The following is a 15,845-nucleotide window of genomic DNA, read 5'->3' as shown; positions in this document are numbered from 1 at the left end:
CCCGATTAGCCTTTGATGTGCAGAAAGTTTATGGCTTGAAATAGCACTTGCTGCCCAAGAAACTCAGAAAGTAATCAGACGCATGGGTTCTCCTGCAGGAGTGGGAGATAACCGAGCATCTGAAACTTTGGGGAGAGCAGGGCTTAGACCTGGGCTAAGGAGGGCTGCTTGAACTGCTTCGTGTTGTGCTTGGCGTGATTTTGATCACATCAAATGAAGGAAACTTGTAAAGGCTCAAGTACATCACATGCCTAATTCCTGTTTGAAGTTTTCTAAATATTTTATGAGTACAGTTGTTAAAATCTGACTGATTTATATGCTTCATACAACCTCACAAACGTTACAGCGCGCCATTGTCCTGCAAGGTAGTGGCAGTTACGAGCAGCCTCTCACTAGCATCTGCCTCCTAACATTTGCAATGTATGAAATGTTGAGAACTGGTTTGGGTGGATTATCATATTAAGCACTCAAGTGCTCTACTGTATAATTTGTAATAACCCATATCATTATTTTCTACAGTCATAGGTCTCCATTTTCATCACTGAGGTAAATGGCCTCATCTTTCTTCATTACATTTTTTCCTTCTAAAACATTTCTCTTAGTGATGACATGCTCGACCCTTAAAATCAGATTCTGTATGTATTTTGTTTTAAATGTGGACACAAACCGTCTCATTAATGTGCCTAGAAAAATAAAATAAAATAAAATAAAATAAAATAAAATAAAATAAAATAAAATAAAATAAAAGATTTTGCTCATATTTTGTTACTCCCTAGATAATATTGTCTGTCAATGTGACTTAATATCCTACACACCTAGGAGTTCCACCAAACTGAGATCATAGCACTCCAGACATCACAGCACTGAACCCCAGGTCAACACACACAGGCAGTGCTTAGATTTATCTTGAACTTCCCATTCAGTTTCCCACCAAGATCTCTGCTCAGTTTAGAAAGTAATCAACAAAGTGATTGCAGACTGCAAGAGGTTGATATATCCTCCTTGGCAGCTGATAAAAGCTAGCAAAATGCTGTGTAAACTGAATGCACACATCTATAGACACCAGTAGTATTAGCAGATATAACTGAAAATTTAATCCCTTGCTTTATAAATATGCCCCTGCTCTTCTCTGTGCCTTTCATTTTTTTCTTATTGTTGATAAACAAATAATTGAAAATATGTGTGTTTGTTTTTTTTGTCCTTTCCCAAGAATGGTTTGTACCATACCTTTTGGGCAGTAAAGTACTTGCTTAAAAATCACCTACTTGTTTTTAGAAAGTAGTTATTAATTAGCTAGTTTTACTTATTCCTATGTAGTACTTTGGTTTCTCATTTTGAATAAAATGAGATCTTTTGCAATTGGTTTTTGGAGCACTGAAGTGGTTAAAATGGAAAGGGAGGGATGTTTAATCATGCTCAACTGTTCTCAAGTATGCTTTTGAAAATGGTAGCTCTAGTTTTTCTGTGACACTGTTTTAATTCATGTAAATTATGTGTCATTGTGGGTTTTATCAGACTTTGAGCTCAATCCTACATGTATATACACAAGCATCTGTGTGGCCACAGAGCTCCAGTAGTTAACAGTTCAGCTTTTCTTTGAGAGCCATGTCTGAGAAGACTCTAACTTTGTGCATTGTTGTGTGCTAGCTGGGGAGCCGATGAGGTAAATCCATGCTGGTTTTATAAATGCAAATAAAATTGTATCCTCAGTTGGGTTTGCAAACTCTGGTCTGAGATGTGGTTTGGAATGTCACAGGAGGTTAAAATAATGTAGAGTTTGTCTCTGGGGAGGACAATAACCACTCCCAGAAGTTCCCATTATGGATTGGTCCAAACACTGAAATAGCGGAAGACTTTGGGCTTCAACAGATTTGGCCACAAGTGAGTGAGTTTAAAGCATTTTCTGTAGCTATATTGCTTTTGAAAGATTTGACTACTAAGTTAAACACTAATAACATTATACCTTGTAAAAGCATCAACTGGGTCTTTAAAATTGAATACTTTACACTTTGCGTCACAAAGGAAGTACTGGAAGTACTTGCACTGCTGGTATAGTCATTATAATGACATTTCATATTATTTTTAATTTAGGCTCTTTTATGCCTTAAATACCTTAAAATCCATTGAGGCAATTACGTCCAAATTGTTTGAATACATGACTTAAGATTCTGTCCTTCTAAAGTAAATGTCAGTGCTTAAACACACTCTGTTGCAGCTCACTTACAAACAAGTAAATATCATGGACATGTGCAACAGGTGTGAATTTGTTTCAAGTGTTTTTTGTAATTTTTTAATATAAAATTGTAACCTTCAACAGAAACAGCTATCTGGCAGTACAATCCTCAAAACTGCGCTAGCTACTAATCTGTTCACATTCCTGATTGCTTTGAGGAGCATTCCTGTATATTTATGGCAAATGTCCCAGCACCATCTTTCATATCCTTTTTAGTGATAATGTGTGTTCAGCTTTCAGCTGCAGAGGACTAAAAGAGCATTTCAAGCCCACACAAAGTCTGATGAGAGCTCACGGCTGTGCACAAGTCAGAACAGCAAGCTGCATGTTCCCTCTTGCAGCAGTGAAGATGATCAGGATTTTGTTTATATATGTATATATTTAAACATTACTCAAATAGCTTATATCAACTAGGCAAAATCTGAAAATCAGCATTTTTCTCTTTTTAAGTTCAGTGCTAGCAGAATAACTGATTTGATAAAAATGATGAGAAATTAGGAGGCTGAGGATGGATTGAAGATGCAGAGAAGTTTTCAGTGAACAGCAAGCAAAAAGTCAGCCTGGGCAAGGCGTCACTTACCTTGTAAGTTTTTAACCTTCCCCCAGAGACCCGTCCTGCAAATCCCTTCAAGCCCCATGTCCAGCTACCAGCGCTTTTGCTACCCATCTTTTCCTTCCCCTCCTCCAGCCATCGCGCCCCCCCCCCCCTCCTTTCCCCCAGCTCCTCATTAAAAGGAAAGCTTCCAGGAGCTCTTGAGCAGCAGGCTCATGCTTTCAATCAAAAGAGATTGCTGAATAGCCCTCCACTCGAAGAGAGCTCAGTGGATCCAGAGTCAGGGCCCCTTCATTAATGAGAAAGGAATCTGTCCACCTTCTGAAACCTCTCAGCACTCCCCGAGGCTGCCTCAACCACACAACTTGCATTTCTCATAAATTTCCCCCCATGGCCACAGTTCCGTTTCGCTCTTTCCCTCCTTCATCTCTTGAAAATCAAACGCTCAAAGGTAATTTCCCTGCTCTTCTTGCACAAGCAGATCCCAAGGTTTCTGATCTTTATTTCCTCATCAGGAGGTGCCACTTCAGATTAATTCCCTCCTGTCCCTGGCCCCCAGACCCTTGTTTACAGTGAAAGCTCTTAGGGTAAATTAGTTGGCTTAGAATTACAGACAAGGAAAATGAACACTTGCGTCAGGCTTGCCAGGCGTGTGCACAGCACAGGCCCAAGTGCTCGTTTTGGCTTTCAGTCTCAGTGGTTTCCGCCCAGTCTTTTCACTCAAACCTCTTGTTTCAGTCCACACCCAAGGAGTTTTGTTTTGAGTTTTTAGGGGTTAAAATAAACCCTGAAAAATCTAATGCAAAGCTCCAAACAGAAGAGCTGCTGCTCTTCTGGTCCAAGCTACTTTGCCACCTAAAAATCATCCTTAGCTCCTGAAACTTTGCTCTAGTTTGGTAAAAAACTTCATTAGCCTAACATGCTTCATACTTGAATGAATCATGATACCTGCTTAGTTTGGGGGAATTTATTAGCTGATTTTTTTCCCCCCACTAATTCTTGATCATAAATATTAATCTGACCTCAGCACCCCACCACATCAGCAATTATATATATTGTCACGCCATGTGTTGTCAGAAAAGGAAAGGCAGTCTTTGTCAGGATTTCAAAACATAAACGTATATTTTTACTATGACTATGTCTAAACTATGTCTGTGATGTTAAAGAAACTGTCAATGAGACTGTCAATGTTACTGTCAATGAGAGGACAAATCAGTGAGGAAAGGTATTATGTGTAACATCTGTTGGCTGGGTCCCAAGATGCAGGGAGCAAGTACCCAGCTGCTATTCAGTGGATGATCTCATAAATAATACCTTAGCCTAGGGACCAGAGTTTTGTTAGCGTTGCTGCTATGGTCACATGTGAACATAAATGACTTTGCCTGCAACAAGTAAGGGGGAAGATGCTTTGTGTGTGGGAATGTGAATTGATGAGGAACGCATGCTCTATAGACTGGATGTAGCTGACTATCAGCTAGGTTTTGATAGTGCCTTGACATCAGACAATTTAGTTCTTGTAATATGTAAGCAGCTATGGTGAATGGCTATATTCAGGCTTCTGTCAGTCTTTAGATCCATCCCACTACAAGTTAACTTTTTCTGGTGTTATAGTGAATACTTTCCATTTGTTTCCCTGGTGGAGGGAGGAGGAAAAAGTCATACATAAGAAAGAGGAAAATAATATTTTGATTGTTGAGCTGTGTATGTTATTCTATGTTAATAGTATGTATGCCTTGAGGACTGAATAACTGAAAGTGAATGAGTGAAAAATACCTAGAATTCTTGAATTAACAACAGATAACTTGCTAAAACAAGCTGCGTGGAGTGAAAATTTCCCTGGTAGAAAAGAACATCTAGAGGGTGTGCATCTGAGCTTCTGCGCCCGTGGTGTTAATTCCTGTGGGTGCTGACTGCTTACTGATTTAAATAGCTCTTGTGAGTGCTCACAACCAGGGTATGAGGTGCTTGCAGGACCTTTCTCTGCCTGTTAGTTTTGTAAAAGAATGCCCTTTCACTCCCTGCCATCCTTTCATACCGAAGGAGTGAGCTGTGGCCTGCCGCCGCTGCCTGCCTCCCTGGGGACTGCGTGCCCCTCGGCTGCCCAGCCTCGCTCTCTGCCTGTGTGCTGCCCCTTGCAAAACACGATGCATAAAACTACTCTCTTTGCACTGCCAGCACAGAGAAACAGACTTGCTGTTCCCCTCTACTCCAGGCAAAGTGCTGAAACAGCGAGTGCCCAGCCCTGGCTGGCATTGTGGTGGCAGTCGGCAGCCCTGGCTTGGTGTGCGGGCAGAGCCAGCAGGGACAGCGCACGGGGTGGAAGGAGAGCATGGGTGGCCCTGGCCTTTGACCTGCTGCTTCTTGCTTCCCAAACCCCGGCTTTATCCCAGCATTCATCACCCATTTTGCAGTCTGTCTTGGCTTTGTGCCTCTGGAAGTGCAGAGGTTTTTCAGGCCCTGACAGTGCAGCATTGTGCTTGTCTCAGGGTTTTTCCAGTTATCTCGCCATGATGAACAAACCTCCTAGGCACAGCCGAAGCTCCTTATGGTAACTAAAATGGCACTGGTGTGTCTCAGGGGTCCCAGACCCACAGCAGTTCACAGAAGTGTGAACTTGTTCTCACACAAAACTTGTTCTCCTATTTCAGTTTTCTAAGGGAAAAGGGTTCAGGCTCTTTTAAATTCTGCCTGGTAGAAACTAAACTGAACGCTGTTGTTATCTCCCTTCTCTATTCTCACTCTTTCAGAATTGATTAAAACTCTTTTACTGCCATGTGGGCTGCTCTGGATTTTCAGGTTATCCTTTGAATTACATATGGTTGTGTTGGATCAGTTACCTGCTTGCTTTTTTATTACTCCTAAATTTGAGAAAAGGCTAATGGGGATCTTTGGGGTTGGGGAAAGGCCTGTGTTTACTCACACGAACAGCTCTGCAAGGTGTGGTACTGCCGCACAGGAAGGTCCTTGCTTTACACCAATCCAAAACTTGGGCTCTGCCAGCCTTCGCCTTCTGTTCTGCTGCTGCAGAGATCAACTAGTCAGGGGTCAGGGCATTCGCCAGTGACCGTGGTGCCGAACAGAGCTGCTCAGTGAGCGCACAGTGAGAGCTGGGCTTGCTGCTGCAGGGGCACAGGGCCACGAGCAAGGCCGGGCCTGGAGGCCACAGGACTCTCACGTCCCAGGGTGCGCCTGCTTGTGGCCTCTGCTGCCTTCCCCTCTGCCGGCCTCAGCTCCCTGACAACGGACGTGGTTGTCAGGTTGTTGCTGTGTGCTGAGGAAGTACCAAGTGGCTAGGGCAAGCTCCAATACCCAGAAAGTCTCTGAGATGTTATCTTTGTGCAGTGGTAGCTGAAGCTCTCAGTCCTGCCCTCGGCCCACTGACAAGTCGCCCTTCCCTTCAGTGCAAGCTGCCTGTTAAGAAAGGAGCTGTGAGCGGCTTTCACAGGGCGGCTCTAAGTCACGGTGCTGGAAGGTGCTGAGCAGATGCAATGCCTGTCAATTTGCCATGATTAATTACCAAAGAGATCTGCCTCGTGCAGATTCTTCCCTTTCATACGCTCAAGGACTGCCCAACTTCTTTGTTTGCTTTTTACTGTCTGATCCGCAATTAAAATGTGAGGATTCTGCTTTTGTACAGATCTGTCTAAATTAAGAGATGATTATTTATTGGTTTAGGCTACACAAATCAAATTTGATGTTCTCATTCAAAGCAGAGACTCTTTTCTCCTGGGTGTCATTAGTCTACAGAAAAAGCCATCACACTCTAATATAATTCCTGAACCATTATTTACGCTATTGTTTTGCAGGAGGCAAAGTTTTATTTGCTTCTAGTCTGTTCTTTAAACTTCAGCTATTTATTTACTGTGCATCCTTACTCTTCTGTGAAGACCTTTAGAGATGCAATGTCTGGAGCTGCTCCTTCCCTGTCCCAACTGCCCTCTCCCTATGAACAGCACAGACTTGCTCTTCTCATTGCAAATGAATATCAAAGCGAGCCGTATGTGTTATTCCACACTATCTCTGCAGGCATTGTCAGCACATGAGATAAATAATGCTACCCGAGATGCATTATGGCTGTTTTTCCAAAATTATTCTCAAAAAATCCAGTTTGGCTAAAACAATTGTATGTGTTACCGAGAGACTTGTTTTACAAGGTTAAAGCTTCAGTTGCTCTGCACTATAAGGCCGTCTGTGTCTTGCATAACAAATGAGCGGCGTTCATTCCCGTTATTGCTTGGTAGCAGGAACAGCAATGGGATGCCCGCTGTTGATGGTGAACATGTAGTCTCTGAAAGCAAATTAAATTTTGGCCAGACTATTCCTAGCATGTGTTTTCCTAACTTCTTGCCCTTTAGTGGCTAAATCGTATTGGGTTTGGGTTTTGTGAATTGTTTTTATTACATTTTAAGGCCTGTTTCTCGTTTTAAAAAGAATTAAAACTTGTATCAGAAAATCAGATTTATTTTCAGCGTTTCAAATCTGGTATTTTTCACTGTCAGTTTCCTAACCCATTTCCTTCCTCAAGAGACTTAAATATATGAACTTCTAAATACGGAGATGTGCTTTTTCTTTCCTTCTCCTGTTTCTTTTCTTTTCAAGGGATATTTTAGTGCCCATGAGGCTGGAACTTTGGAGATTTCAAGCCTCTTTCATCCTCCAAAGTGTCAGCATTTTCAAAGAAGTGGGTTCCTGTACACTTCTTTTCATGTGCTCTGCTGTACTCTTTAAACTTGACTTGCAAGCTCTCTGCAGGTGAGAAGGGAGCGCGGGCAGGGTACATGCTTACACCTTGGACTGTGTGTGGCAGAAATGGTCACCGGGGAGTGGAGGGCATCCCACACAAGTGAGCTGCTCGTAGTCCAGAAGAATGACATTGCTTTTTGCATCTCCACCCTCTTTTTTCTGGCTTCCTTCTGAAGTATGCTAGTAGCAAATTGCTGCAGCGGACTGCCAGCTGAGTTGTAGGGTGCCTTAGCTTTCTGTTATTGTAGCGGAAAGCCCCGTTAGAAACTGTCAGACAGAACCAACTATGTCAAGTCCATTTCTGGTTTAGTCTGTGATCTACAAACCCGAACTGCAAGAGCTATCAGTCTGCCTTCAGCTAACATTTCTCATTCCTGGGATGCAGACCCCCAGCTGGCAGGAGCAGCTCTGTCAAGGCTGTGTGCATGGTTCCAGCCTGACCTGCCCATGCAGACCAGCAGAGGGGTGGGCAAGGAGCAGGGGTAGATCCTGCTCTTGTAACCAGACCCAGCAGTGGTGATGAGGAGGTCAGAGACTGATAGGGAAGGAATGGAATTAAGAATGGGACACAAGACAGCATGTCCAGGTTAGCATGGAGAAGAGGATGAGGCAGGGAGAGGGGAACATGCTGTGAAGGGAACGGCAGGAGAGATGGATGAGCTGGGGAAGGGTTGTGTGTAAGGAGCGGGTGTGGAAAAGAGGATGATGAAGTAGGTCATTTAAACCTTGTCAGAACTTCTTCTCTCCACCCACACATTGGCCTGGTTCTTTCTCAGAGGAGAGAAAGGTGCTTCCCATGTCAATATAAATGATGAGTTTCAAGGCAGTGTCCTCTTAGATTGTGGGTCTATTTTGTGCAAAAAGAAATGACTGTTTAAAATGTACAACAAAAAAATTTTAAAATTATGTATTGTATCAAGGGATGGTCACTTTTCTTTTGGTCTACACTCAGAAAATTTTTAATGTGTAACTTTTAAGGGCTGTGGCTGCTGTACTACTTGTGTTTAAAAACAAGGGCAAAAGTGTAAGTGGAACACGTTTAGTATAATTAGAGAACGTTGTCTGACAACTCTGGAGAGGATCTTCTGAACATATTTCTTTGGGACGTAACCTGTACCCTTTCGAGGAAAACTCTAATTCTGGCTGAAACCACCCTGCAAAGTTTTCAGCCCTTAAAGTGGAAAAAATTGACCACCTATCTGTCACCAGGCAATTCTTAGAAGTTTGGTTCTTTCATATTCTTAGGGTGCAAACCATAGTTTGAGGATGTGAAGGCTTTCACAGAATCTTAATTGATGTATGCACAGTAATAATAGGCAAAATTCTGAAAAGCAGTTGTTTGAGCGTCTTGTAGATTTAATATTAATTTAATATTAATATAAAAAAATCTAGGATTTTATTAAGAAAAGTTATGCTCCTTCTTTCTGAGTGAAAAAAGTACGACCAGGTTAAGAACAGGGCAAAACAATTTCCTAGACTTAATTTTGAAGAAAGTTTAACAGCTTTGAAAAGGATCAAAATAGCAACCTGAAACATATACTGCCACAGGTACATTAAGGTTGCAAAGTTTTATAGTTTTATGTAGAGGAAAATTACAGGTTTCTTTTTTTTTCTTTTCTTTTTTTTTTTTTTTTTTCCCCCACTCCCATGGAAATAAAATAAATGCAGGATCTAGCTGTAACACCCTGTTATGTTAATCATAACAGTGCACGGCTTGGTCTGCTTCATGTTGCTGCATCCTTCAGAGCATGCAGAAGCTGCTCTGGACAGTGGTGGTCCGCAGCAGGCTGCCTGTCAGCTAGTCTTGGGCTTTGTTGCAGGGCACGATGGGTGTACTGCAATTTCCCTGCTGCAGATAGGAATGTTTATTTTACTTACAGGGTGCTAACTATTTAGCTGTGGTATTTGGTACAGCAGTATGAAGATGATGAGAAGGGGAACACTTGGACAGAGGAAAAAAGAAACCATCGTGGCGCTGTCAGAGGAGTGGGCGCTACATGTGGGAGGTAAAGGCATGGGGAAAAGGAATGACATTTACTGAACTTATTGCTCAGGCTCCTTGTAGTTCAGATGTGCCTGCCGATGGTATTTATAAGGGTAACCCCCACGTGAAAGAGAAGAAAAAATGATCTCATGCTTAAAAAGGAAAAATAAAAAAAACTCTCTCTGGTGTCCATGCTGTCCAAAACATGAAGCATATTTAGCAATTCAAAGTAGTCCTTTGTGCCTTCTGAACTGTCAAATCTGCCACATACAAAGGCTACATCAATGAAAGGGCATGTGTTACATTGGAAATATTTAATGGCAGTAAGTATAGCCTGTTGAAAACATGAGAACAGACATAAGGGTGCTTAGCTGTGTGCTGCTGTGCTTGACTGGGTGCCGCACAGCTCAGCTGCACAATTCTCCAAGCTGAAACATCACCAGCTATGCTGCATGCAATATAATAGCTACAACTGAATATCCTGCAGAAGACAGATGATACACTATAAAGCTCCACAGAGAGAACACCTACTGCTTTTTATTTGCTTTTTAAAAGTTTGGTGGTCAAAATGATCTATGCAGCACTTTGTTATTAATATTTACTCCAGTGAATGAAGCAAAAATATTTAGTGTGTTCTTCTGATGTTATTGAGCTCCCAAAAGCTAACTACTGTGAATGAGATGATAACATAATATTTAGTTGTCTAGTTGGGGATTAATGGATTAGGATGCATAGTTAGTAAAAATCAGCACGTGTCACACCAATGTCAGTCCCATGAGCTGTAACCATCTTGAACATCTCTGTTGTTCTAGTAGTTTTCAATTCTGTTTCCCACTCCACAGAATTTCCCTAGAGATGCGATGGGTCAGCAGCAGGCCAAAGATGGGCTTCAGACCTAATCTAATCAATATTGTGACAAATGTAATGAAAGCAGCTGTGTCACCTTGGAATCCCAGTGCATTTTATCAGCTCTGCTCTTAATGGGATGTGACAGCGAGGTTGATCTGTGCCTCCTTAGGACAGGAGAGAAGTTGTGCAAGGGCTTGTGCGAGGATGGCTTTGTCACAAAAGGGTAATCCGTCTCCATTTGGATCGCAGCTAAAGGTTGAAACTAAAGGTCCTTACCTACGCCTCAAACATCAAATAGTTATTTTAGTTACCTTCATTTTCATGTGAACAGTTTGTTTCATTTAGCTCCTCTAACTTGTCGTGTGTATTAGGAGAGCTGGTAAGGTTGTGAAATTGGCTTCATGACTTAGAAAGCAGTAGTCATTGGCCTCATATGTATTCCAGGCAGAGCACTTTAACTTTGGTCCTCTGTAATGGCTCTTTATTTTATTGTGAATTGCCTCTTTTTGCTATCACATGCAATTAGATTACTTGTTCCACTAGTTGCTCATAAATTTAGCTGCCTGGTTTCTTCCCTTTGCTACTTTGGTCACCTTCAGTGATGCATTCTGTTGTGCAATCTCAAAAGCTTGTGTTTTTCTAGTTTTGAGATGATGTCTTTGCTAAAGATTCACTCTCTGCGCTCAGGGTTTTATATATTGTCATCAAATTTGACCATTTCTACCTTCAATTCTAATCAGCCTAGTATCTCTACCCTGTTGGGTCTGCTGAGCCCCTTCATATTTCGACTCCTGTTGTCTGTTGTCTTTATGTTTTTTCTGTTCTTACGTGTTGTCCACGTATTGTGATGCTCCTGTACCAGGTTATTCTCAAGGTGTTTGGTTGCTCTGCCCCTTTAGCCTTAACTTTCCACTGCAGGATGAATGGCAATTAGTGTCAAAATGGTCTTGTGTAGAAATCTTGTGAGCTTGTAGTTTGGATATCTACAGGCCTGCAGATTGATTACTATCATAGCTATTACTGTTGGTCAAGAAGCTCTCATATCTTGTTCCTTTTACCCTGGGGAGATGACCTTTAAAGTATCTTGTGAAAATTTACCATTCTTCTCTACACATTATATTTTAACATGAAAAATAATTTTGCTTGTCCTTTAACTTGAGATTCAGAAACAGCTTACTCTTATTTTCAATTACTGAAGTTTTCTGTATGAGGATTTCCATAAATTACCTTGACGTGTAAATAGTGGAGCAAAGCTGCCTTATACTTTTTACTAATCCTGCAATTACGTTGCTGTAGAGCCTTTTTACTTTCCTTAATATGAAACTAAACCCTCTTCTCACCTACTCCTTTACACAACCAGTGCAATAAGAATTACGGACATGACAGCTAAATCCAACTCTTAAATCCCAGGCATAGTAGCTATTAGTATTGCTGCTCACTGTTTCTGTCTAATAAGCTATAAGCAGTACAATATCTTATTAGTTAATTTGAAAATCGTTTCTCAAGGGATTGCATGGCTTATGTGCATCAGGTCCCTACCAATCCACTTAAAGCTTAAATTCACCAGACTGAGAAACTCTGCGCGGGACCTTGCTGGCTGCAGCAGAACCATCCCTCCCCTGTAAAGCACTAGGATAGCATTTTCAATCTAGCAGAAGTTGTTCTGGACAACTTCTGTCCCATGAACAACATCTTCTGGGGATGGCAATTCTCACATCTGAAAATAAGCTCTCACTTTCCAATTGTTTTCATTTTGTTGTACCAAAACCTGCTATGTCTTGGTCTGAAGGAAAATATTTATTTGGTTGTACAAGCTGACAGAAGGATTACTTCATTGCTTGCTGTTGCCCTTCATTTGTTTAATTAATTAATTAACCAGAGGAAAAAAATGGGGCTGAGAATGAAATCTTTGTCCCAGCATACCGAACTCTTACTTGAATATCTGAATCCTGCTGGTTGATGCTCCGGGTCTGGGATGGACAGACCCCCGAAGGCAAATTGAAGCACCCCCGGGAGCTAAACACCCCTTGAGGTACCGCATGGCTTTAAACCTGCCTGTGCAATGCTGACCCGCCACACTCAGTGAACGTCTGTTCACACCACTCCTTCTGTCTTTTCTGGTATCCCACACTGGCAGCAAGAGGAAGAAATACTTATGTACCACAGTAGCACAAAATATCAACCGCTGTTTTTTTTTCTCCACAGCAATATTGCACAAAGCCAACACCACAGAATCCTTACAGATTCCCTTCGCCAAGGGTCCCTTCCGACCCGAATGATTCAATGATTATATACAATCTAAGCATAATATAACACACAGAACCACCAATAAATATACAAACTGCATCACATTTAAAATGTACTTTCCCTTTACCATCATATTAAACACCCATGCATGGCTAGCCACCCAAGAGCTCGCTGCCATCCCCGCAGGAGGAGGATCTGCTCTCACCCTCATTTGCCCAGAGACATTTGTGTCCCCTGAAAGGGGAGCAGGAGGTATGGTGCCGTGCTGAACTTACCGGGGTCGGCAGGAGCATCTCTGCTCACAGCTGGGTCTCTATGGGTGCCCAAGGCCCTCCCTGCCGTGCCGCCACTCCGCGTCCCCTCCGCGCTCGGGCGGAGTGTGCTGGTGGCTCTGGCGGGTGCTGTGGTTTCCATGCCAGTTATACCCCAGGAAAACTGAAAGTGCTGCTGAAGGTTGCGCACGAGAGGAAACTCTGACAGCCCCAGCCTTCCACTACGTAGGTGTCATGTGCTGCAGCTGCTGGTGGCTGGGCTGGGAACTTCCACGCCGGCCTCAGCCTCCCTTGAACTCCAGCCAAGCCACTGCTGCTCTACTATCTGCCCTGCACATAGGTCCGTAGGAGTTCATGTGCCGGGTAGGGCAGAGTTTCAATGTGGTCAAGGAGAGGAATAAGGTTTGGGGCAGGAATTTCTGTTTGTCCCACTGCTTATATCGTTGCTGCTAGAATCTCTCTGGCTTTGGTTTGGCTTGGTGTGATTTTAGAGCAATATTTCCCAGATGTTTCAATTTGATTATCTTTAGGGGGAACACATAAAATTCCTACACATGTATCTGGCAATTAGTTGCAGTGTTTCCCATGGAAATCTGGCAGCTAGGAACCAACACTCTAGAACTGAGTTTGTTGGGATTTTTTTTTTCTTCAAAATGAATTTTCAGTTGACCGCTCATTGTACTTAATTTTTGCCCAGTAATATCCGCAGTATTCCAAGTACTTTTCAGAAGCTCAGTTAACTCATACAGAAACAATACTAGATGTACTTTGATGGAAACCTGAATGGGTTTCCTGCATGGTATTGTATCTTTGCTAAATAAAATAACAACGAAGAGTGAATTCTCTGTATACACATATGTCCACAGTTTGAATTATTGCAAGAAGAGGCAAAGCAGAAAATAGCAAAAGGAATTTTCTATAGAGGTGATGCTAGTTTGTGGTTAATGAAGATGGCATGCTATTGGCTTTGTTGTTGTTGTTTGTGTTGGATTTTGTATAGAGATATAGAAATAAGTATGTAGAAATAAGGAAAATGGGGAAACTGTGAAATTGTCATAGGAAATGAGGAAGAAGGTCCAAAGGTGATTGCTGAAGAGGATGGCATAATTTATGGAAATGGATGGAATTACTGGTGTAAGACTGCCCAGTATGACTTCTGAACAAAATAAATCTCTAACTAGAAATTAGCCTATGCTAGTGCTTTCACATATGAAAGAAACTTTTACATAAAAATCGTAAGAAGTAAAATAATACTTACTTTGCATTTCTTTACAGCAGCATTGCACAGTAGTTCTGCCATCCAGCCTTTCCCAGTGAGTGGACTTCCAGCTATTTCACTCTATGATTTTTGTCATGTGTCTTGCCTCCTTCCCCTTAAAATGACGGGTGCAATGGATTACTATTCAGAACAGACTGTTATTTTAAACTGAAAATGCATTATAGAATCAGAATAAGATCTGACGTGTAGCTTTAAAGAGGTGAGGTTCGTAAGAAGGAGGAAATAGTACAAATTCTGGTATAGCAAAAAAGGCGGAATTTTAGATACTAAGTGCGAGGTGAAGAGAAATAGGAAAGGAATTGGGAGCATGTTTGGGGTAAAACAAATGCCTCCCACTGTCCCTGGGAAAAAAAAAAAAAAAAAAAAAAACAAACACCACCACCAAAACACACTAGTCTTGTAATAGTCCTTGAAAAACATTATCTAGAATAATATCAATAATATTTACATTGTTAAATTGGTTATAAAAGTATGTGCTGAAAAGCGATTAACAAAAGCTGTGGAATTTAGAATTCTATTCCTTAGCACAGCTATGGTGTTAGAAGAATTATAAATCTTTCTTCTTGAGAAGTACTATGGCAGCACAAAGGGAAGTGACAGCACAATCATATCTCATCAGAATGATGGATAAATCATTAACTATATATTTTTAATATCTGCTAAACTGTCTTTAATGTGACATAAGAATAAAGATACAAAGAAACTGGTAACCATTCTCTTGGCACCTGAGATAAAATGTACTGAAGAGAATCCAAATTTGAGTACACAATATACAGAGATAATTTGCCACAGGCCAATTTTGTAACAGAATCCCATAGGCTTTTAGTAGGACTTAAGTTTTCTTGAACTTGAAGTTGTTATTCTGAGTTGGGTGCTGTTGTTTGTGGCTTTTTATTTTTATTTTTTTTCCTCAAAATGAAATTAAAATAGCTTAGCTTTAAGAAAGGCATGATGAAAGGGGGGAAAAAAGCTCAATTTACTTCTGTGTCAGAGTAATCTCAGCTTTTTTGCCTTGTTTTTAGGGATAACTTTTTCTTTTGTTCTCTCCTGATCCAAATAACTGACGGGTACTGAACTGCTGTGGCTGAAAAATTAAAATTTCCCTTCTTAAGGAAGCACAGCTAGGAAAATGTGTTTTAAAGTCATTTATTTTTAAAGTAGGGCACAAACTGGTTGTGCCTATAGCTGCAACCACTGAAAAGGGAGATTGAGGGCTGCTGTCAGATGATCCCTGCTGTGCCTACAATGTGCCTGTTGTACGCATGGTCCTTACTGGTACTGAGTGCGCATTTGCTCATATTAATATAAGGGTTTAATGCTGTGGTAGTGACTTGGCAGCCATAAGAAACTAGGGACAAAATCTTCATACGCTTGCACCTTCAAGCCTGAATGTTTCACAGTGGTTTGATGTCACCAGTTAATTTTGCTTTCAGGTAGTACTTGTTCGACCTCCTTTACTTCAAACCAACTTTTGCAAAACTTCTAGGACTCCTGTGGTCTCAATTTTGGCAATTTTAATCTAAAGTAACTCTCTGTTTTCGAAACAAAATGTTATTTCTTTGATTGTCATTATCTAAACATAAGGAAATACAGGAAGTAAGCAAGTAATTAGAAAAATGCAATTTGAGTTGGACAGAATATTGTTCTGTTACTTTTATATGATGCAAGGCTTCTCCTTGTTCAAA

The 15,845-nt window shown here is 41.4% G+C and overlaps 1 protein-coding gene across 2 annotated transcripts in view; it reads right to left on the bottom strand.

The window, feature by feature from the left end:
* Window positions 1–15,845, bottom strand: part of RASGEF1A (RasGEF domain family member 1A) — a 159,694-nt gene that overhangs the window by 35,125 nt on the left and 108,724 nt on the right. The window contains exon 2 of one of the 2 annotated variants that reach the window (XM_032190963.1): window positions 14,140–14,254. The exons of the other annotated variant lie outside the window; for it this stretch is intronic. Coding sequence (XP_032046854.1) covers window positions 14,140–14,181 — 42 coding nt within the window. The 5' untranslated portion in view covers window positions 14,182–14,254. The remainder of the gene's footprint in view (window positions 1–14,139; window positions 14,255–15,845) is intronic. 2 annotated transcript variants of the gene reach the window in all.

This window comes from Aythya fuligula, chromosome 7 (genome assembly GCF_009819795.1).
Source record: "Aythya fuligula isolate bAytFul2 chromosome 7, bAytFul2.pri, whole genome shotgun sequence".
In the NCBI taxonomy this organism is placed as follows: Eukaryota; Metazoa; Chordata; class Aves; order Anseriformes; family Anatidae; genus Aythya; species Aythya fuligula.
Note: the sequence above shows the minus strand (reverse complement) of the source record. Positions and strands in the feature narration are given on the sequence as shown.